We start from the raw sequence: 24,213 nt of genomic DNA, 5'->3' as shown, positions 1-24,213 counted from the left end.
AGTTATGATAAACACATGCAGGGAAGAGAGCTGTGATAATATCCTTTAAGAAGGCTTTATTAATAAATACTTTATTTCGGTGAGAGGTTTTGGTAGTTTCAATGGCCATGGTCTCACCGCTGTAAGCCAGCCCGGCGGTGCCCTCCTAAGCCCCTTTTTAGGCGAGGTTTGCCGTCTCCCTGTGCCCGTGGGAGCGAGGGTTTTAGACGGGACCGCAGAGAGCTCACGAAGCACACGTGAGAGGTGGGTGTCTGCAGCCCAGCGCCGTCTGCGGAGGCAGGTCAGTACGGTTTCAATTCCGTACCATTCCCAGCACAACCGCCTGCCGAAGATGTCATCTCCTGGCTTCGGGGAAAGCAGCCCTGCAAAGCAGTCAGGGATACAGCAGGGCTCTAAAAATAGTGATGGTAATATCTGCAATAAAGACGGAGACTGGAGAAATACAAACGTTAACTTGCCAGTCGTTCCCCAGCATAATTGAACCTTTGCTGTCGAGCGCACTGAGCACGGCAGGGGCCGGAGGGCTGCAGCTCGTGGCCGTCCCTTGCTGTGCCTCTGGTTAGCGGGGTCACGGCTGCGGGCTGCGCCCCTGCCCCCTGTGTCCACAGCACCAGCAGCAGACAAGGCCCTGGATCGGAACAAGCCCCGCTCGGTGGCTGTGAAACCATCGCCAGTGCAGCCACCCCAAACCCAAACCCTAACCCAAACATAAACATACACGAAAACCAAAAGCAAAACCTGAACCCAAACCCAGACCTGAAGCTGAACCCTAACCCTAAACCTAACCTGAAACCTAACCCTAAACGCAAACCTAAGCCAAATATTAACCCGAAATTTAACCCAAACCCTAACCCTTCTAACCCAAACCCTAACCTGAACCAAAACCCTAACCAAGCTAACTCTAACCCTAAATCGAACCCCTGACCCTAAATCTAAACCTAACCCTAAATCTAACCCTAACCTTAAATCTAACCCTAACCCCAACCCTAAATCTAACCCCTAACCCCAAAGTTAACCCCTAATCCTAAATCTAGCCCTAACCCTAAATCTAACCCCTAACCCTAACCCTAAATCTAACCCTGACCCTAAATCTAAATCTAACCCTAACCCTGACCCTAAATCTAACCCTGACCCTAAATCTAAATCTAACCCTAAATCTAACCCCTGGCCCTAAATCTAACCCTAAACCTAACCCTAAATCTAACCCTAACCCCAACCCTAAATCTAACCCCTAACCCCAAATTTAACCCCAATCCTAAATCTAAATCTAGCCCTAACCCTAAATCTAACCCTAACCCTAACCCTAAATCTAACCCCTGACCCTAAATCTAACCCTAACCCCAACCCTAAATCTAACCCCTAACCCCAAATTTAACCCCTAATCCTAAATCTAAATCTAGCCCTAACCCTAAATCTAACCCCTAACCCTAAATCTAACCCTAACCCTGACCCTAAATCTAACCCTGACCCTAAATCTAAATCTAACCCTAACCCTGACCCTAAATCTAACCCTGACCCTAAATCTAAATCTAACCCTAAATCTAACCCCTGGCCCTAAATCTAACCCTAAACCTAACCCTAAATCTAACCCTAACCCCAACCCTAAATCTAACCCCTAACCCCAAATTTAACCCCAATCCGAAATCTAAATCTAGCCCTAACCCTAAATCTAACCCTAACCCTAACCCTAACCCTAACCCTGACCCTAAATCTAACCCTAACCCTAACCCTAACCCTAACCCTGACCCTAAATCTAACCCTAACCCTGACCCTAACCCCGACCCTAACCCTAACGCCGACCCTAACCCAGCACCCAAGCCCCGCCCCCTCCCGAGTTACCCCAAGCCCCGCCCCCTCGCTAGCCCCGCCCCTCCCGCGCCGCCGCCATGTTGCCGCTGGGCGATGCGGCGGGCGGCCCCCCGGGGGGCTGCGGGCCCGCGGCCGTGCTGGGGGTGGCGGCCCCGGTGCCGCTGTCCCCCCGCGGCCCCCCCGCGCCCCCCGCCCGGCAGAGCCTGCGGCCGCTGCCCGTGCGCAACGCCACCCGCCGCGGCCGCCTGCGGGACTTCTTCGTGTTCCGGGTAGGGCCCGGCTCGGCCCCGACCCCCCCCCCCGGCCCTCGGTCCCCCCCCCGGTCCCCCCTCACCTCACCGCCCCCGTCCCGTTCCTCTCCCCGCAGCCCGGAGCCGTCGAGCAGGCGGTCGGCGAGATCCGCGCCGTGCTGACGCCCGCCGAGGACGGGGAGGTGCAGAGCGTGTGGCTGCTGGCGGAGTAAGGGGGGCAGGGGGGGGGTAAGGGGGCTGGGGGGGTCTGGGACGGGCTAAAGGTGGGTCCTGCCCCTCGCCGGTGAGCGGGGCTGAAGGGGGAAGAACGTAGTGTGAGGGGCTGGGGGCCAAGCAGGAGCTGCAGCTGTCCGCAGACAACACCAAGCCCCCATCTCTGAGCCCCCGGCCCCGATTTCCAAGCCCCCGGCCCCAATCTCCCAGCCCCACCTGCAGGCAGCGGGGCCAGCTCCAGGCCTTCCCCCCCCGGCACACCTCAGGGCGGCAGGGAACGCGCCCTGTCACCTAGAAAGGCTGTGTCCAACCCCTGTTTGTAATTACCGTTACACTACGAGAATGATTTTGCTCTCATCCCGGGTGAAACAACGTTTATTAATTTTTGCAAGACAGTGAAAGCGGTAAAAATAAGCTCTAGTAGGTTTCAAGTTTGAATGCTGAATTCATCGCCCTTAGAGTGGAAGTAGGACCAGCTTTAGACGCCCTGAGGATGAGATTGTGGCACAGCTGTGGTGGTTCAAGAAGGTAGTGTGGCAAAACACGCAGGGAAAGGTAAGATCTGATGTTAAACGTGAAGAAACTGAGCAGTTGTGGGTGTACAGATGCTCTTACAGATTAGTACGTTAAGTCACACCACAAACATAGCAGTTATAAAAGACTTTTTCTCCCCTGGACATGCACAATTGCAGTTATTCATTTAGTAAACGTGGCAGCGTGCTAAGGGCACAGCATTGAACCCTTCACTTCCTGGAGAGCTGTTGGAAACTCACCTGCCCCAATTAGCACTGGGTCCCTGAATTGTAGCAGTTGTAGCACTTGGGCTCAGGCAGCATGAGATAGCGCTAGAGCTCTTCCTCAGTATCTTCTGGCCTGCTCTGATGTTCTTAATGTTTTCTGATGTTGTTCCATTTCTGTGCTGGGACATTCAACCTCTTACCAGACTCGATGATTCCAAGCAAAGGCTACAATGGAAAATCTGGCCTAAAACTTCAGTTTGTTCTCCTTAGCAGCTCTTCCGTCCCATCAGGCTGTACAATGTTTCTAGCCAGCCAAGATGCCTGCTAAAGCTTGATCTTGTTACCTTACCAGAATTGATCACTGGAACAACGAGAAGGAGCGTCTCGTTCTCATCACAGATCGGTCCCTTCTGATCTGTAAATACGACTTCATCAGCCTGCAGTGCCAGCACGTGACGAGGATTTCACTCAATGCAGTTGATACCATCTCTGTAGGAGAGTTTGAGTTCCCACCTAAATCTCTGAACAAGTAAGTTGATGGAGTAATATTGTAGCGTTACCCTAAGTAGCTGGAGCTGACAGCCTTTAGTTTTAACCATTGGACACGTTCTGAGGATTCTTCCTTTTGCTGGTGTTAACTCATTTACTTCGTTTACAGTTACTGAAGCTTCATTGGAAAATCAGAGTAGCTGTGGTCTTGCTTGGACACTTACTAGTTGCATTAAAAGCGAGTTGCTCAAGGACAAGACTGGTAGATTTGGGAGAAGTTCACTGCCGTTTTGTAACGCAGTAAGCAGTAGCAGTACTGTAGCATTATTAAAAAGCCAGGTGTAAAGGTCAGGTCATACGTCAGTGTAGGTTACTACAGACAGTACGGTTTAGCCTTTGTGTCCGAGATGTCTCATCAGCATAACCTTTTTGCACTCAGCTTATAAGAACGTATCCTTACGTGTTGCAGGGATAGAATTATTTAGATGTTTAATTATTTTATCACTTTCCTAGAGAAAAAGCGTATTACCGTACAGTTTAGCTGCCAGTTTTAAGTAGGACTCTTTCAGAAGGTATGCCGCTAATGAAACTCACTGCAAAGAGTAAAAAATTCTTACTGTATCAATTCTGCTGTCTTCAACCTCAGGCGAGAAGGTATTGGGGTTCGTATTCAGTGGGACAAGCAAAGCCGTGCCTCCTTCATCAGCCGATGGAACCCGTGGTCGACAAGCGTCCCGTACGCCACCTTCACCGAACATCCCATGGCAGATGCTGATGAGAAGATCACATCCCTTTGTCTAGTAAGGGAATCACCTCTTCCATTCTAGATGGCTTCTTGGTTTCGTAGGCTGGATACTACTTAGATTATTTTGAAAAGACACAGCAGGTAAATCAAACAGAAGCAGCTAAATCAAAGACAGAACTTAGAGCTGCAAGCTGTGTTTCCCCATTCTCCATATTAAATGTCAGAAGGTAAAGATTATGACATGCAAGATCCATGACCACTACAGCTGTAGTGTTAGTGCTTTACACTTCAACATCAGCAGCTCTTTGCCTGTGAAAGCATAATGCTTTTTAAAACAATGGAAAAACATCTTGGTGTTTTGTTTGTCTTTTTTTCTTTCAGTTGGAAAATTTTAAAACCCAGCTAATTCAAGCTGTGAAGAAGGCCCATAAGGAGTGTCCGTTGCCAGGAAGGGCTAACGGTGTGCTGGTGCTGGAGCGTCCTCTTCTGATCGAAACCTACCTGGGATTGATGTCCTTCATCAACAACGAAGCCAAACTCGGCTACTCCATGACAAGAGGCAAAATTGGATTTTAAAATTCATTGCATTTAATCTTTTCAAGGGAAGGTGATTTTATATTAGTCTCCTGGGGAGAGTACACACTGTGGCAGAATATTTGATAATCAAAGGGGAAAAGTTACAGGAATGGAAGGGGGTGGTTGTAGAACTAATAGGTCCCAGGAGGCCCTGCTTGTTAAGGAAGTCACTAGAATGCACAAGCCAGCTTAACCTGAAGCGGACACAAGGTGGTGTCACTCTTGTTTTGTATCTAACTTACAGTTCTTAGTGGGTCTTAGACAGGGCCAGCGAGCAGTTATTATTTCCTCTTCCATTTCTAACTACGTGTTCTTCCTGGTTAATTCCATGTGATTGATTTCTGCTGCAAACACTCTACACAGCTATCCAAGATACTGCAGCATGTTCATGCCATATTACAGTGCCCTATACAGTGCCAAATCATGTGGTGTGCTTGAAATTGTTTAGAGAGGTATTAGTGCCTCCGTTACAGTAATCTTAGCATTTTGATTAATGCCCATTAAGAATTTTGAAAGCTGTGTCAGTCATTCTTTAGGAAAGCAGTCAGCAAATGTTGTTAAAGCTGTACTGCTGCATCTGCTCAGGAGCAGTGTACACAAACCATTACTTTGTAAACTGAAGTATATGGCTGAATATATTAGCTTTTTGTAAAAAAAATAGTTCCCTCTCTCAATGGAGTCTAACTTGCCATTTTCATGTTTTCTTGCTGCAGCCATAGAATAAAGACTATGTTGAGAGTGTTGCCAAAAGCCTCATAAACATTTGCCTTTGAAGTTATTATTTACAGAAACAGTTTTATAACTTAAAGTAATTCTACTTTGATTAGATTTATATTCTTTGTAATTTTTCCTAAATTTACTGTGGTTTGGGACAGCAGCAGTACAGGGCTTCCTAATACCTAAAAATTTAAGCACTGTGCGTCAGTCTTGATATATACATTTCTTGCACTTACCCTCAACTAGTCTCTAGTACCGCATTCCAGGAGCGGTGCAAGAGATACTAAAACCAGAATTACTCCTGAGATTACTGTAACAAGCTTTGCCATTGCATAGGACCTTCTACACACCCTGTTCTATCAAAGCATTTGTCTGCGTAACTACAATACTGAGTAAGTGCTGTGCTGCAGTGGTATTTTCTTGAACTTAAAGTAGATGTGATTTCTGAAATTTATATAAAGCTGAAATCATGATGGAATGCAACAATCTGCATGCCCCTCTCAATGCATTTTCTAAGGTATCTATTTATTTTATCTTGCAATAAAGTTAAATGCCAACTAAATTTGTTCTTTGTTCTTCATTTTGTGGAGACTGAGCCTGTCAAATTAAGTAGCAGAAGAAAAAAACAAAGAGGTGCTCCCTTCCCTTGAAGAATCATAGGCTGGCTACTCAAATGAAAGATAAAGGATGGTCCAACAGCTCTTTCCTTACTGAACATTAGGTAGGTGGTTGAGAAACTCCCCTTTCAGTTCCCTGGAATATATTCTAGGGTATCACGTATGATCTTTCTTGGAAAGATTCAGTGAAGTAAATCTAGGGTAGTACAGGTTTATAGTTAGAGTCATACTAAGTTTATAACTATCAAAATATTTATTGGAAATTATCAAATTTAAATAACAGCTATACATTATATACACTCAGATACAATTTTAGGAAGTAAAATTCCCTAGTTGACAAAATTTCAAAGGAAATTCAACTACATGAAAACTAGTTTTCTTAAAATCCAGACTTCATTCTCTATGCTTTAGTTGCAACACCATTCAAATATAAACATAGTGCTTTACAGATTGGAGTTTGGTTACACTCCTTCAAATAAAAGTACAAAAACCTTCAGATTGGGCAATGGGGTTTGACCCTCTTCACCAAATTTGAGAGCATTTTTAATGCAGCTGACAGTTATTTCACCTCTTCTCTTTCCAAGTAACACATACAAAAGTTCTCCTTGCTCAGAAGTGCCATGGAATCTCCAGTAGGATGCCAGCAGAGAGAGACGATCTGGAACTCACCTGCAGAAACAGATCACAGTTTGTCAGCAAGAAACCACCTCTTATTCCAGGCCTTTTTGTAGGCTAAGTCACACACATTGCAAAAAAAATATTCTCCTACTTTAGAAGCTTTAACAGTGGCTCTACTATAACAGGAACAAAATCAAACAATCTGCTCTCCAGTATCTCAGTGCAAGTAATCAGTGTTATTGACCATTTCCCCAAAATGGACAGTTACTTTGTACTCCATATACAAGCATAATCAAGTTTGGAGACTCATCATTTTAATGCAAACAAATGCCACAAGACTGTCCACTGCTGCAGAGCTGCAGCTGCTACTTGTGGAGAGAGGAAAAAGTTGAATCTGATTTATTTTCTGTTTAATAAGCAGAAAGACATTGTGATCTAGCTAATGGCCTGGTATCACTCACTGCAAACCATAAAGCTTCTCATAACACAGGCTGACCTAGAGTTCAGGTTCCCATATGTTCTTCCATCTTTATATAGCAGACTTAACACATTTTTCCCTGCTTGTATTTTTGTAGTTGTAGTTCAGTTGTTTTCAGAATACCTCAAGACATTCTAGTCATTTCAGAGTATTACAACTCTTGGCATTCTGCACAATGACAGTTCCTATCTAAACGAACTTATGAGAATGTAAAGCTTAAGAACTCAATATATCACGTGATTAAAGCAACAAGTAAATCATTAGCCCCTGTGCTCCGTCCATGATGTGTTTTACTGTGTTTGCTGTCTCATTTCAAATGTCTTTTCAAAGGGTAGAAACCACCTGGTTTTAAGAAGCTCCAAGAACACAGCTAAGCCTTCACACAGTAATGCTTGGACCAATATAAAAGTGGAAAAGAGGCTTATAAGAAGCTGATGATTGCTTGTGGAAGTAACTGCAGAAAGCTTTACCTTCCATTGGAACCTGCACTGACACACATCCAGCTGGGGACCATAAGTAGACTTTGCTATTTCCTGTACACACAGCAAGTCGAGGTTGTCGTGGGTCCCACTGGAAAGATTGGATAGCACACAGCTGCTCTAGGACTACAGATAGCTTCAGCTTTTGAATGTCCCAGATCCAGACAGCATTAGGAATGTTATCTGTCAGAAAACAAAGAGGCAATCACATGAATAGCAGAAGGAAAAACAGATCTCTCAGCCTTTTTCGAAGCAACTCGGTTTGTCTTCCAGTCCGTCACTGGCTTTTATCAAGTTATTCACAATTCTGCTCCTGTTAGCAGGCTTTGCCTCTGAACCACAACTTTCGCATCCTGACATAAACAGCCCTCGGGCCTGTCAAAGGGAAAAATTGAATGTTAATCCCACAACTTTTACTATTCGTGTTAATCAAAAGTCACACTACGACAGGTTGTGAAGAATTCCGCCTTCCAAAAGACACACTGCATAAATAGAGGAAGTACACAAATCCTTCATTTTCCAATACAGTGACCTCATAGATTTGAGGAAATACAGAACAGACTATTTCTGTTAAATATAAAGCCCAAACCAAGGTAATGTAATGGTAAGCAGGTCTCACAGCTCGCAATACTTTACACATGCTACACACAACATACGCTGAATTTCCGCTGCAGTTAAGTGTTTACGTAGTAGAGATCCAATGTTAAATAGGCCCTGAGTCTTTCCACAGAGCAAAATAACTCACCCATTATTGCCCGTTTCTGTAAGAAGACACCACATATAATGAGGAGGTTTCCCCTTTACTAGGGGGCAGTAGGAACTCACCATTTTTGGTTGCCAGGAAGCAGTTATCTGAACTGAATGCCAACATCCCAATCCCCATTTTGGGATTAGCCCTATCAGCAACTGGTTTGATATACTGGAAAGAGACCGGCACCTGGGAAATGTCATCTGGAAGTGGAAATAAAAGTGCTTTACTAAACAAGCCTGCATGGACAAAATATTTTTATTCCAACTGTTAAAAAAACTCTCAAATGATAGGACAGGATTTTACTCTTCTCCAAGATGTTTCAATCAGAAACCTCAGTGGTTTTTAATACATTGCATCTTCATATCAACAGTTTATTGTTCTTACCCTTCTACAAAAAAATGGACTAGAAATCCTAGCAATTCTGAAACTAAACTATGAAAAATATATAAGATGAAATTTTCCACTAGTATCTCTAACAAATACCAGTGCAAGGCAAAGGTGAGTTACTGTTACAGTACCACAAAAAATAAGACAGTAAAAACAATAGAAAAATGCTAATTATACATTGTCTACTTTCTCTTTAGTATTTCAGAGTCTGTTGTCTGGGGGTAAGCTTAAAGCATTGCTGGGACTACAGCTTCCCAGACAAAAGCCAAATCCTCTTTTCTTGCTTTTTTACAAGACCTCATACTAAAGGATTAATCTATCCTAAAACAAATAGCAATGCTGCAACACCTTCCAATTTTTATCTTTTTTTTTTATAAAAATCACTAAAACTGCCACACACTATGATAAGATTCTTAATTACTAGTCAGGTGAACTATCACTATTATCTGCCACAGTTAATTTAACTCCAAGGCGTGAAATATTGCATGGGTTGAACAGATCAGAAAACCACACAACGTTAAGATAATTCTTTCAAGCAACTCCAGGATTGAGATCTAGCTATGTCTCCTATGCCCAAGCAATTACAGTTCTCTTGTACAATACCCCACTAGCCTTAGCCTGCCTTCAAACCATCCTGCAGACAGCACCCTCGCCAGCAGGGATGCTTACTGCCCTTGAAGCCCTTCAGTTAACTCCGGAGACTTGAGCAAAGCATCCAGAGGATCCATTCCAATATCAAACAGGCAGAGTTTACCTATGATGTTTATTTATAGAAAGACTTCAAATGGCAAGCTCAAGTGTTTCATTTTAGTAAACTTTGGCTTACATTTACTTTGTGTGCTGAAGAGAGAACTAGCCAACGCTCTTGTCGGTGGGAAAGAAAGCCTCTCCGTTTCAACAGATGGAGGTTTCTCCACTTCTTTATACACAACCTACAAAGAAACAAGTGAGAGCTCTACAGAAGGGGATTTAAACATGGGCTATTAACAAATTCACATTCCACTGCTCAAGCGTATTACATCTCAGCACCCCCTAGTTCATTAAAAAAGGAAAGGGTTCCAGCAGGCAAATACTGAGTCCGACATTCTCAGTGAATCGTTTGTTTGTTGGAACCATGATCAAGAGAACACTCCCGTGACAAATAAATGAAAGTGAAAATAAATGAAAGGAAAAGTTTTTGCTGAGGTGCGTTTAATGGATCATGCCTTGCTTCTGGTTAAGAGGCATCAGCACTGCCATGGGGATTTTGCAGACTTAACAGTCTACACATGTGAACTCTTAAAGGATATCTGTCCAGACACAAGACTAGGCTTTCCTCCTCAATGGCACGCAGCACTACTACACTGTTCTTTTTACCTTGAAGACTTGAAGAATGAGAGCAGCTTATGATTTTTGGAACAAGAGCTACAGCTCTCTGCCTGCAGCCAACTACCCAGAATCTATGGGGCCAGAGACTACACATATATGCAAGGATAAAAATAAACAATGACAGATGTTTACAGGAAACACTCTAGGTGAGCTGGATGAGCTTGTAAATACAAGACAAATCTAATCACAATCCACTTCAAATGCTGTTTAAAGTTAAGAAATCGCTTTTGTTAAGTTCCCCCATTTGTCATCATCTGCATAACCCAAATTGGTAACGCAATCACCATCTACATCAAAATACACTGGCATACGACAGAAGTCCTCTGAGAATCTACTAGTGCCAACACTGAGAATCATATGTGCGTATTCCAAAAAAATTTGAAAGGATTCCTCCGTTTCTCTTACATCCCCTAGTTTTCAAGGGGGTTCTCAAGCACTGTCCATACCTTACAAGGAAAAAACCTACTCTCCAGCATGAAATGTACTTATTGGCATCTTCAGATACGAACAGCTGCACCAACAAAGTGCTGGCAATTATCAATAGATTTTGGATCCGTACTTACAGTCTTTGTGTCAGCAACCATTGCTGGATGTTCGAACTCTGCGATCTTTTTCCAAGTTACGTGGTTCAAGATACGCACCTAATTCAAGGAAGCATTGCAAGACAGAACTGTTATGACAAAATTCTGCAAATGGTTTAGATGGAAAAGAGAAAAAACCTACTTCTTACCTTTTCATCATAGCTGCCAATTGCCAAAAATTGACTGCTGGGACTCCAGGCAATTGATTTTATGCCTAAGGACCACTCATACGCCCGGTATGTGGACAGCAGTCTGCCATCAAGGGAGTACAGCAATATTTTATACTGAAAAAAAAGTTGATGAATTTTAAATACAATATCATTAAAAGCCACAGGCAGGCAAAACCACTCCTGCCAAGCTCTCCCTGGTTAAAGCACAGAAATTTAATACAAAGGGCATAGTGTCTTATCTGCGATATGAGGCGAGGCTCTAGGCATAGATGCACAAAATTATCGTGCAACATAATATAAGATTTCTACAATATTACTTTAAAGCATAACTCATTTATCTGAATAGTTGCTTGCACAACATTCACAATCAAAACTAATGTATTTTTAAATAAATTAGAAATTTAATGTGATAATGTTATCATTAAATAAAGACCTACCTAACAGTTTAACATACACTTGTAAGGATGCCCATTAACAATACAGGCATATTTTAAATGTTTCATTTGAGTTCAGCTTTTGTTATATTTGTTTAAAAATATTACAATACTAGCTATTTCAGTTACTGCTACACGGCAGCTCTAAAAAACAACCCAAATTCTAAGAAAATAAGCTTTTTCCTCATACCTCAAGACACGTATCCCACACTGCCAGAACACAGCCATTGGGAGCCCATTCAATCCCAAAGAGATCTTGTGTTTCAGTGTCAAAATGCTGTCCCCAAAAGAGAAAAAGTAATTAGAAACATTGTACTACCAAATACCATTGCATCTGACCTAAACATAATCCTTAGTTCTATACATTTAAGATCTCCCACAAAGGTAACAGCATTTTGTATGCTAATGTAGAAATAGATACTTTACTATTATGAAAAATATTCCAGAAAGAGAAATCAAAGAAACTGTAGAAAAAGGGCAAAAAGTTGCAGCATCTTAAAATTAACAGCATTTCATAAAAAAACAAAGGTAGTTACACTGACTCAGCCAAGAAATCTGGCTAACCTAATTCCTTGTCTCAGAAAGGGTTTTAATTTCTCAGATTCATCCAGTTCTCCAAGACATGCAAGCATGTATTCTTCATAGACCATTTTCATCTTTAAATTGAAAATAAAATGATTTATATGACAATTTAAATGATCACTTTGTCATGCATTAGATACCTTCAGTATTACTGTAGAATAGTTTGTTGTAAAGAAGCTCATGCAGAATTTAAAGGTGGAACCTCTGCATTCCGTCAGAAATTCTTTACACACATGCAGCATACACAGCTTCCTGAACAGAATCCCTCTGCTACGGAAGCACACCTACAGGCCAGCAAAGGAGCCAGATGCTGGCTAGAAAATACACCGGCAAGTCTAAAACCAGAACACCCAAGCGACGGTGTTTAAAGTAGTGTACAACAGATGCTTGTCATCTATGCAGAAGCCGTGGAAGACAGGGACATGCCTTACCCTGAGTAGCTGCCAGTCACTGCATACGAAGAGGCTGACGAAGTCTTTGCAGTCGCGTCTTTCTGCTACTGCCATATAGCGGCCGTCCTTAGTGAAAGCGATCCCTGACAAGGAGACAGAAAGGTAACGCTAAGACAAAATAAGGCAGAATAAGTGATGATTCTTCAGTGAAAAGCAGTTACTCCTAATTCAAGGGGGAAGTAAGAGGAGAGGGGAAAAAAGTTTTACAGAAGATCCCATTAATCAAGTCAATGAGTAGTTTTCACTAATTTGCTTATGCAATTCTTGGACTTTGAATATATGATTTCTAAGGATGCAGCTTTCCAGCTACTGCAGAACTTCATCACGCTTCTAAAAAGACGGTTAGATTATTGACAGACAGTTGTTACAAAAAATCCACAGATTTCAAACAAACAGTTCATTTAGCCTAGCCGCATGTGTTAGGTATGCAATTACCGGCATCCCATCAACTTCCAGGCGTGTGTCCTGTCCACTCTTATAAAAGAAGAAATACATTGCCATCTTCAGCACGTGTGTGACTATTATATGCAAACCTCAGCCAGGAAACTGCTAACCACAGTCACGCTGCAGACAGTTCTGACAGGAGCTTCCCTTTCGAATCTTTTCACGTGTAAAATGAGGCACTTTGGATTAGTGCTTTTCATCACCAGTGCATCCAGCTTAATTTAATGTCTTACAGGACCTTTCAGAGGGGACCAGGACAGAAAGAACAGGCACGGAGATCAGCTGTAATCCTTCTCTCAGTGAGGAAGAGGACCTCAGATCCTAGGGCAGCACTTGCAGTAGGTGGCACCTGGGTACTGATTTCAGAGCCGTGCAGCCCTGAGGGCGAGCCAGCCCTCCAGCAGGGAGGGACTAGGAACCTGCTCTGTTCAGAAACATGTGCTTCATCTTCACACATCGGCTTTGTTTCTCGTAGTGCCACATTAAAAATAACATCCCCCTGGTTCAAGCTGTGACACTCACCTTGCTGACAAGCTTTGGGATACTTGATGTAAGACACAGACTTGGTGCACAAGGACCACACAGTTATCCGCAGCTGTTGCAAAGAGAAAACGAGGAAGTATTTGCTTATTTTTGTAGATTAAAAAATAAAAACAAAAACCCAAACAACCTAGTTCAACAACATAAAGTAGATAAATGCATCTTCTGTGGTTTAATTAAGCTTTGCAATTATTCTACATGGCACAAACAAGTCATAAGAAAACCTGCAAGGAATTCTCTCCCGACTCTCTTCAATTCGAGCAAGGACACTTATTTCAAATTAACATTACACACGTATCGAATACTCTAGAGGGGTACAGGTGCCTAATGCCAATATGGACGCAAGCACTTTGTTAATATTGAACTTAGGGATGTCAGCTGGAATCTAGCAACACAACTGCCAAGGTATTGTACATAGATGCTTTTCAGTTGGAAAAGCAGTTTCATCACGGAATCTGGAAGAGAGATGAGGAGTTTATCGCATTTATGAATAGATGAGAAATTGCTGCAGCTTACGGGTATCGTATCTCTTGAGACAGGGCTACTAAATGACAAGGCTTTCTTTCAAATTCACACTCAGCTTTGACAGCTAATTTGCATTTTTCTCTTCCCTCAGCCACCCACAGGAAGGCAACATTACATAATTAAAGAATTAGAAGAGAACTACAATACAGCGTGCAAAGAAACGCATTTAACATCCTATCTAGGGTATTTCTGGAGACCTGTGCATCCACAAAACAAGAACTGCAGAGAAGGCAGTCAGCTGCAAAACAAGCCTCTCCACAGCTCTTCAAGGTCACAGCCTGCATTCTGGAAGCTCTGCGTTGCCATCTGCAGATTATTCAATTAAAAACAAATACTTCCTCTGCCTTAGCAACGGCAGCCACACCAGACATATGTACATTAATCAGGATGTCATGTGAACCTTCGCATTTATATCTGGAGCGAGGAATGTTTCCAGTGTAAGTTTTTTTCCTCGTGTTTTCCTACATTTTATTATACCAAGGTAAGAGAACAGGTAAAACTATTTTTGCAATAAAGAGCCATGGTCATAAAACCTTCTTTCCCAAGGCTACTGAACAACAAAATTAGTTCTGATTCATTGCATAAGTAAAGCTTTAGCACCATCTACCATTCTCTCACCCACCCGCATCAAGCACAGACCAACTACCAGCAGAAATGGAACAAGTTCCTGCTGCATTTTTTGTGTTTGTCCTCAATACCTACTTTCCTTCTCTGAAGCAATTGGTACATGGCACGGTTCTTTAGTGAGAGAGGACCTCAAGGTAGCATCCTGTGTACCTGGTCTACCAGGTAACCCTGCACACTGTGCATTGTAACAGGACCTGGAGGTTTTTCTCACCGCTGACACGAGCCACGCTTTCTAGCAAAAGCGACTGATAGGTGTTCAAACCAAGCTGTAGAATCCTAACAAATGCTGCATCTCTCCAGAGATACGTGGAGTCCAAAAGCAGGAGAGCATCATTAGCTAGTTCTCCTACTGCTTTTTTATATGCAAAAGTTTGCGAGACTTGAAAAGACAACACAAGAAACATTATTTAGTATAACAGGAAAGAGCATAACCAGATCCCAGTCTGATTGTAAAAAAGGCACTATTGGACCCCTATTTGATGCAGCCTTTATTGTTCTCATCCTTTATTTAACAGCTATGAAATTACAGCTAGGCATCTACAGTACCAACCTGGCAGTTTAACAGATCCTAGAGGAATGCACTAGATGAGCAACATTAATCAAGTTTTATCACTGCAACTGCCCACTTCCGGACATACAGAAATACCACATTGTTAGTCTGCTCTTCAGGCAAGATTTACTTTAAAAATACCAACACGATGCCTACTCACATTCTTCTACAGCAACTGCAATAGTGATATGCTGCTTGCTCCTATTAATTGCAGTGTTAAATGTACTTGCTGCTGTTCCTCCCCTGACCAAAACATGCAGGACACACAACACATGCATTCTACAGCCACTTAATACAAGCTTAGCAGCTGCAAGCTTTGAATGCTGAGGTCTGGATCGTAATTTTTCCTGACAAAGGCATCCAAGCTTACATTTGTGTTCCTACTTGGCCTCACAATCAACTCACCTTGCCTGCTGCGTGTCACACACTTCTATCCTGCACCGTACAGACTGGCTCAGAGCCTCAGAAAACACAAAAACATACTGCTGAGTGTGTATGAAGAGGGAAACCTCTACCAGAGAGAAACAGCCCAGGGCGTGCAAGGGCTCTCACCTCTGCCTTGCCCGAGACTGCACCTCAGAAGAGAAATGGCAAGTACGCCTTCCCTTTGAGGATTTTTCCGCATCCATCCCTGCTACGCCCATAGGTGCAGTCCTCCCGTGTGCTGCTCAGGAACCTCCTCTGAAAGGGTTGAGTCTGACAACTCCCCCGAGAAGACATCCATAATGGTTTCCCTGTTCATTCCTGTACTGCCGCACCTAACAGCTAGATGTGAGCTTACTTCACTGCCACAGAAAGCTTCAGCAACATTAACGTTGTTGGAGTAGTACTGCATCGCTCCATTACCTCCCTAGCACATCATTTCTAGCACATAAGGCATAAATTGTAGGAATGCCCTCTCCGCAGTACTTCAGAGAGACTACAGAGCTCAACCAAGAAGCACCCAGAGCATGTTTCTAGACAATCGCACAAAAAAGCCCCCCGCTTTTGAAGACAAAGCCTATTGTCGGTACCAAGTATAATAATACTTTGATAACCAAGGCACTTCATCTTCAGAGTTGATCGAACTCAGTCACAACATACCCATAACTAATACGATGCTCGATTCAACTTCAGCATCTCCCTTGTGCTTACCTTTTATTAACTTGCAGCCTTTTCACACCTACGTTGGAGTCCACGTGTAAGTGCTGCAGTAACTTCACTGCAACCTCTTGCCCAAGTCACACAACACCTAACCCGAACGTTTTGTCCCAGCATTAAAAGCATGTGAAAGCAAACTACTCTGACACCCAAAATCAGGATTCTTTTCAGTTGTTCTATTTGTTAGAGACAAAAAACATTTTCTGAACTGAGAAAGACACACTGCGTGCTTCGCCTATGGACCTGACCCCTGTCTTACACAGGCTAGCAATGTTCGCAATTAGATGTCCCCAGAAGGGGGAACCTTCATCTTTCCCGCTGGAAATGAAACATTATTCCACAATCCTGCCCAAGCTGACAACATGAACTAGCCCAAGGAGGTTTATTGCCCAGCTGACAGAGGTGATTGAGAGACAGAAACAAGATCACAGACCAGCTGAAGTTAGAGGGACCTCTGGAGATCGTCTCATCCAACCCCTGCCATGCACAGAGGATGAAAAGAAAGCCAAACACACCACTAAAGTCACAATTAGTTGTGTTCTTCTTAATGACTTTTTTCTCAGAGAGTTCACGGGGAAGGGACAATTGTTTTTCCAGCAGAACAGGCTGCGGCCAGCTAAGTCCATGGCAAGCACTGCTTGGCCAATCATTTTGAGGGATCCTTTACTACAGGTGACTAGATTAAGTGGAGTTGTCCAACTCAAATCCAAATAATAATGGTGTCTGAGAAGTTTTCAGCTGTTGTTTTGCAGTGGAAAAACAAACCAGAAGCAGAAGCATTTTTAAAATAGCCCAAAAACAGCTGAGAAATAAAAAGTATTTAGATGGTAACGTGATAAACAGTCTCCAGCGCTGGGTTCAGGACTGCGTCCCGATGTTGACGGCTATAGGCAGGTGTAAGACTGGTGATTTTCAATAGATAAAAACACACTTTTAAACAACCTTGCATCTCAAATGACTGTCAACTTTTGTCCCAGACTTGACTGGGTCACAAAGCCTCCTTACATAGCAGTGTCTGTCAGCACCGGATTTCAGAAGATTATTCAGAGCACATTCCTCGACAGAAAGCATTTTTCAACCAACGTAGCCATTTCCAGTTACCAAGGATTAGCTCCAATATACACAGAAACACACACATTTTTTCTGCTGCTGGAGTTCTAAAGAAGTTCCTTAATGCTTCAGCACTAAAGTGGAACTAGAGAGAGCACAGCACGTGCGGTTTGTAAGTATGGGTCTTAAAAGCAGCACTCCAGAACAACGCTGATTATCTTCAGATACTTATCACAAAATTTGGAAGTTTTAAAGAAGCAAAAGCTCCGTTTGCTTTCTCTGCATCTTTTACTCACAGCTTGTTTAAGCTCTACATGTGCCTATCAATCCGACATTCAGGCGGAAGGACAGCACTGTAAGAGGAACAACACTGGGCAGAACATCTTCCACAGGACAAACTGAAAACGGGGAACCTTCAGGTAATCAGCTTGCTGTGCTAGACACGCTACAACGCAGCAGGAGCACAGAACTGCCCCACAAAACGGAGAGGATCTCAGCAGGAGAGGAAGCACCTGCTGCAAAACAGAGCAGCAAACAATAGCCATGGGATGACAAGCTGCCCTCCAGGGCTCTACGTGAATCACTAGCGTTGACTCCGTGTGCCAGCTTTTTCAGATTCCAGGTAGACTTTGCTTAGCAGGCTTTCAGAAAGTGCTTTTCTGATTGTCACCAAGTCTTTATTTATTAAAACCAAGAAAAAAGTACCTTCGGAGCACTATTTTTCAAAATTGCTTTTCCTAACAGAATTGTACTCTAGCTTGGTATGAACACCAAGGTGATGAAAGAAATCAAGCTGTAATTATTCTGGCCACTTGTCACGTGCAGCTATAAGATGGAAGCAGATGATTAAAAAAATGCCTTTCAAGTCTGGAAGCACCTTTGAATATTTCCAATTCCCTGGTAGAACTAGTGACTCTGGATATACTTCCTCTCATAAGACTGCACCATCCAGTGGGCTTGCACAGCATGCTGTTTATTGCAGTGATTATAAGATTTAGATAGCTACCTGTACCATTCTACATCACTGTCCTCTGCAAAATAATTCTGGGACCCAGAAAGCCTACACATTTTTACAGACTCATCCGCAATAAAATGATTGTATTTGCAGACTTACGTTACTGTCAGGCAGCGATGCTCTCTAGCTATTATTATTTAAGGTAATTGAGTCAAAATGGATTTCAGCAATGTCAGAATCCTGATGCACTCTTCTCCAGTCAGGAATACCACACCCCCCACAATTACAAGCCTCATAACATCATTCACTCTAGCACTGACTGCAAAAAGAACTGGACAGCAAGTTAGCTGACGAATAAGTTTTCTGTGGCACAAGTAAGGATGGATTGCTGGAAATAAATTAGCAAAACCGTACGCTTTTAAAAATTCTAGTAGGAATAAAAGTTATTTGTGAGCTTACAGTGGAGCTCACATACTGACCTGAAGAATTACAAGTATGAGTAATTAATCGATGCTGTTTGAAAGTGCCACGCTACCAAAGCCAAGCTGCACTGGTTCACAGGGAACCTTTGAGCCCTCCGAGCAATCTTTGAATTTGCTAAGGTACATTAATACACCAATATTAAGTGTCCTGACAATTTCTGTGTTGAGCACCGCTCATGTCTGCCCCACCAGACTATGGATTTAGCATGCTATAGAGTAAACACAACTCAGACATCGGCATAACCCAGGCAGCTGTCTGACAAAAGCTAATTTAGCAACCTGTTTACAGCTGGAAAGAAAACTTATCCCAACACAGATGCCAACTTGGCAAAGGCTTAATGAAATCCTCTAAGGTCAAACCAAGTTCTGTTGGGAGGTAATAAATACTTGCTCGTCCACCCCCACACGCATGTGCCATACAAAACTCACTTGTAGCACATAGCAGCAGCCCTCAGTTTGGGTTACACAGACTGCTACGCTTCTGCCTGAGTAGCGAGCGTGTCTTTACTGACTGCAGGTTGAAGCTCTGGGCTCCTTTATTTTAATCACCATCAAGGTGAATCATTCCTGGAAAAACTCAGGCTTAAACTCATCACTCCTCCTAGCCTAGCCCATGATCTAAAAGGGTGGGGGAGAACGGAAGGAGACTGTTTTATAGCCAGAAAAATCTCTACCTCAGTCAGCACTAAAAACCCTGGCCAAACACTAAACAGGCTTGCCAGAGAATTCCACAATGTGTGCACAGGGAACTACACTTCAGCTGCAAGCATGTTTCTTTGGAGGTTTCCTTGAGAGCATCAGCACATACACTAACTCTAGTATGCACACACATCACGAATTTCCCCATCTAACACCGAAATCTTGGTCAGTGGGATAAAACAGGGAAATCTTGCAGTGCAATATTTGAATTCAGTGCTAGCGAGGATTGTGTCACAACAACGCGTCATCTAGTTTTGAAAAGATTAGATACAGCAAAGAAAAGTTTCTTGCACGTGGTTCCTAGTTATTTTCTGACCGTTCCTCTCTGCACTGAATAACATCAATCATCAGCTATAATCCAGACTATAAAGGTGGAGAGTCAGACTTCCACACGCCTTCCAACAAGCCCATTGTGTCCAGCACACACAAACTGCTTCAGTTTCTACACCTAGAACACGGCTCTTAATCAATAAGCACTTGCATGCACTTTAATTGTAATTTCACAAGTGGTTCTATCAACAGCCTTCTGACTCCTACCTATAAAATCAAGCATTTCTGTAAACGTTTCCAGGATCTATATATAAACCTATGAGCTTATTTTTTAATTCCACAGCCAGTCTTAAATTTTTGTGGATGTGGTTTTGTTATGCTTGTTTGCTAGAAACCCTGAGCTTTCCCTGAGCTACCAACACCACATTTGATTACTAAAAATGCTTTGATAAATGCCAGTTATCCCTACGCTTTTCTTAACAACACAGTTTTACCTGTATAACCTGAAGTGTCCATTCTCTATTATATCAAACGCAAGAGACTAAAATGTTAATGGAGTAACATCTAAACTGGAATTCACCTAGATTACATCTGCAAATATAGGAAAACATTGTGTTCTTTACCACCACTACAGCTTTAAGAGCTTCTGGTTATTTTAAGAGACAAAGTGCAGACAGCAACATCTGATACCATCGAGAGTAATCATGACTTCACACTTACATGAAACTCAGTTGTATTGAGAATGTGACGACCATCCGGACTCCAGCATGAAGCCACCAATCCTGCTGAGCCTTCGTCTATCTTACAGTGCCAGTCTGGCTGCTCCAAGGACCAGACCTAGGACAGAGAGGAAACCAAACAGACTGCACCAAACGAACACTTCATCTAAACCTCTTCTTGCAAGAGCACGCCACAGCTGAGGAAAAGTTCCTGCATCACATACCAGAGAGGTCAGGAAACCTCTGAAAGCCCGCAGCCATGAAGGACTGGCGCTGGATTCCGCTACAAAAGTAAGCCCCACACCTCTGTGTGTTAATACAAATTGTAAAGTGAGTTTTCTTCTGTGATAAATATTCTAAGTGTCCAGCAACTTAAAAAAAAAAGAAACATGCTTTAGCCCACTTGGCAAGCTTGCATGTATTTGTTCCCTGCTGAAATAAGAAACTTCTAAGATATTCTCTAGCTTTGGTTTAAATTGGTTTGCTAAATATTTTATTCAAATTTTGGTTGTTTTCAAACTGAGATGTTTGTGATAGTTTTGTAAATATTAGCCTGCTGGGTTACAAAGCCTCAAACCATGCGTTAGGAATAACAATGTCAATTACTTCAGCAAAAGCACCGAACAACGGCTTGCTGTTACGCTCTCACTCACACCACACGGGAAACATACCTGGTTCGGGTGCTTACCTGGACGATCCCCCGCTTGTACATGGCGCACAGGATGAAAAGGGAGTCGGACGACCACTCTATGTACTGAATCTGATCCAGGCAAGTGTACAGCTGGAGGAGCTGGAGGGTGGTCACGTCCCGAACGATGAGCCGGTACTGCACACACGAAGCCTGGGCAGAACCAAGAGCAGAGCTGAGCCGCTGTGTCAGCGCCAGAGCTAAAAACCGCAACTTTTGCTGCATCCCAACGAAACGCTGCTGACCCAAAGAGCTTTAGCTACTTTTTTTATTTTTTTTCTTTTAAAAAGGCCTGACTGACATAGCTGTTGTAACACAAACCGCTATAAGAATATTTAAGCCAGCAGGGGGGCCTCTCGTCATTCAACAAACCGAGCTCATTAGCTCCCAGACCGCCCGTCGGGCACAATTAGCCCTAATGCCCCCAAACAAACCCATTTTGGGGGGGTTTCCTCGCCAGCCCCGGGGTCTGGGCAAGGCGCCGCGCTGACCGCCAGCCCCTCGCACGGCCCCGCCGGACCCCAGCGGCCGGGGGGCGATGCCCCAGGAGGAGCCGGCCCGGTACCGGGGGCACCCACCAGGCACCGCCCGTCGGGGGAGATCCTGCCCAGCAGCCCCGTCAGCCGGCACGGCTCCGAGAAGTTCATGGCGGGCCCGGCCCGGCCCTCGCCCCGGGCCGGCGGCGGGAGGAAGGGGCAGGCGCCGGGCTGCCAATAAGGGCGGGGGGGGCGCCGCGCTGCCCGCCGGGAAATGTAGTCCCGGCCCAGAAAGTAATTATCATGCAAATTAGCTGGGTAATGAGAGCCCGCGCCGGCTTCGCGCCGTGCCCCGCGGGCTGAGCTTCCCCCCTCGCTGCGGTTTCAGGCGGTTGGGCCCAGGCGGCTAATTACTGGCGGTAATGAGAAGCCAGGAGGCCACCACCTGCAAATGAAGCACCTCAGCAAAGGCGGTGCTCGCAGGATCTGTAAAAATTAAAGATCTTAAGGGTTGTTTTTGAGAGAAAAAGAGCCGAGAGTCGCTGCCGAGGGGGGAGGCAGGCCTGCCTGCACCGGGGTGCACCCCCCGGTAGGCCTGGGGCAGCTGCAGACCTGCAAAAGGCCCAGGATCCGATTTTCTGCCCCAAAATGTGCAGAGCATTGGCACTGACAGCCCCACAGGACGATGTCCCCACACTGCTCAGCTCCTGCTCTCAAATCCGTGTCAGTTCGGTGCCTGTACACAGCCCCGGCATGGTTGCACAAAGGCAGCACGCCCCGTCCCACATCCACCTTTGTGAGCGGTGTAAAAGCAGCCTCAGGGTCAGAGCACGCGCTCGAGGCCCATTCTCGGGACGCTTTATGGATCGTGCATTTAGGCCCTAAAACCAGCTACAGTGACTCCAATGTGTTTAGGGTCCCATAAACCCATCTGTCCTCTCACTCTGCCCGCGCATAAAGCCTGCGGGCTGGTCTGAAGCCAGGGGCAGCGATTTTGGGGTGCCTGCGGGCAGAGCTTTGGCTGTTCATCTCTGAAGGGAGGCGGGTGAGTCAAGCACGCGACCGACTTTTTAAAGGTCACGAACACCTCTCGGTGGTTTCACCCCAGTGACTGAATGCAGTCGAAAGGGAAAGTCAACAGGAGAACTTCAGCTTATGAAAATGGGTGTCAGTAAACAGATATTCGAGGAGTCTGCAGAAGGAAGACTAATGCTTGCCGCCTCCTTGTGAGTGCTGTAAAATGCCTGCCAGCCTGCCGGTGGCCCTGGAGCTGTTCTGAGCAAGGAAGAAAGCTCTCAGTCCTGCTGACCTTTGGGGAAGTCTCCCACTGCAGGCAGTGCCAGGCGAACAGCGGTGCCCTTGCACATCCCGAGCACGGCCTGTCCCAGGCCAGTAATGCCCCAGGAGGGATGAGCTGGACATTTTAACCAATGCAAGCACCAAAACAAATCCAGAGCAGCAATCTGGTGGGGTGCAGAGCTACGGTGCACATGGAGTCTCCTTCCTGACCCGACAGCAGCCATCTCGGGCGAGCATTGCTCTGTGGCTCTGCTGCTGGAGCCCCAGAGGGCTGGCTTGCCCCGGAGTCACTTTGGCACTGGTGACCAGCTTAATTCCCCAGCACGCTTGGCTGAGCATTCCCCACCCCCTTGTAACTGCCTCGTATTCCAGGAAGGAGCGCACAAGCCTTTGCCTCACTTTTCACATAGCTTTCAACAGCTCCAATGTCATTGCCTAGGCGACCGGGACGCTACTAGATTGTAGTGCAGTAAATAACATAGATCCTCAATCCCAGGCCGCTCCTGTCTGCGGGAGACCTCCGGGGGAACTCGAAACGCTTGGGGAGCCAGAGCAGGTAGGAGGAAAAAAGACAAAAGGAAACCCCTTGCTATTTGTGTGTGTGCGGTACTCAGCACAGACCCTCTCAGTAGCGCAGCCGGCAGATGACTCGTGGCCGTTTTGCTTTGTAGGGTGCTTATACAAAATTAAGAAATCTTCAAAAGTTTGCTCCAAAGTGCCTTAGATCCAGAGTTAAAGCACTTGTGGAGGAAAGACCAGCCAAGTGTGGGATGAAGCAGCAGAGGAGGGGATGGACACACGCGGGATGCTGTGGCTGGTTGCCTGCTGCCCGGCTCCGGCGGGGTCGGGTCTGCGCTCAGGGCTGGTGCTTGGCTGCCAGGTGCAGGAGGGACAGCCGGCTCTTCTCACCTCCTGCCCATCACGAGCTGCGAGGGACTCCTGTCTGTCGACTTCTGAGTCTGTCAGAGAGGATTTGGTCTCACTCACTCCTGCTCACTTTTCTAAGCATTGTTTTGCATGTGTGAATTTACTAATCAGGGACAAGTGAGCAAGAGCACAGGTGATGTTGCGACCTTGGAACCTATCTACATTTTGCAAACGTTAACTTTGCTGCAGGCTGGATGAGCCGGATGATTCTCAGCGTGCAGTGGAGGGGAGGAGAGGAGGCACAGATACAAGTCCACAAAACATCAAGCAATGCTCTGCGGCCTGGTCTGAGAGCTCTCAAAAGTCCCGATCCCAGCACTGTGAGCTCAGTGCAGTGCACACTACGTACTGCATGGGGACAGAGC

At 44.8% G+C, this 24,213-nt stretch overlaps 3 protein-coding genes across 3 annotated transcripts in view; 2 read left to right on the top strand and 1 right to left on the bottom strand.

Annotated features, from left to right (window-relative positions):
- The first annotated feature begins 1,870 nt into the window (after positions 1-1,870).
- TPRG1L (tumor protein p63 regulated 1 like) lies at positions 1,871-6,102 on the top strand. The gene is made up of 5 exons (XM_083802593.1): positions 1,871-2,078; positions 2,177-2,268; positions 3,366-3,542; positions 4,149-4,302; positions 4,629-6,102. Exons 1-5 carry the CDS (start codon positions 1,887-1,889, stop codon positions 4,821-4,823), a joined length of 810 nt encoding a protein of 269 aa, XP_083658719.1. The 5' UTR covers positions 1,871-1,886; the 3' UTR covers positions 4,824-6,102.
- Positions 6,103-6,391: 289 nt separating this feature from the next.
- On the bottom strand, positions 6,392-21,883 carry WRAP73 (WD repeat containing, antisense to TP73). Its single transcript, XM_083802590.1, has 12 exons — positions 21,725-21,883; positions 21,147-21,299; positions 20,460-20,576; positions 13,424-13,496; positions 12,437-12,540; positions 11,614-11,700; positions 10,969-11,103; positions 10,802-10,879; positions 9,697-9,802; positions 8,558-8,683; positions 7,724-7,915; positions 6,392-6,826 (listed from the first exon to the last, which is right to left on the bottom strand). Exons 1-12 carry the CDS (start codon positions 21,791-21,793, stop codon positions 6,717-6,719), a joined length of 1,350 nt encoding a protein of 449 aa, XP_083658716.1. The 5' UTR covers positions 21,794-21,883; the 3' UTR covers positions 6,392-6,716.
- Positions 21,884-22,027: 144 nt separating this feature from the next.
- Positions 22,028-24,213, top strand: part of TP73 (tumor protein p73) — a 38,894-nt gene continuing 36,708 nt past the window's right edge. The window contains exon 1 of the mRNA XM_083802584.1: positions 22,028-23,477. The gene's annotated coding sequence lies outside the window, so the exon portion shown is untranslated. The remainder of the gene's footprint in view (positions 23,478-24,213) is intronic.

This window comes from Anser anser (assembly GCF_964211835.1).
Source record: "Anser anser genome assembly, chromosome: 17".
Taxonomy (NCBI): Eukaryota; Metazoa; Chordata; class Aves; order Anseriformes; family Anatidae; genus Anser; species Anser anser.
The sequence above is the reverse complement of the archived record's forward strand: the minus strand, read 5'-3'. Positions and strand labels throughout refer to the sequence as shown.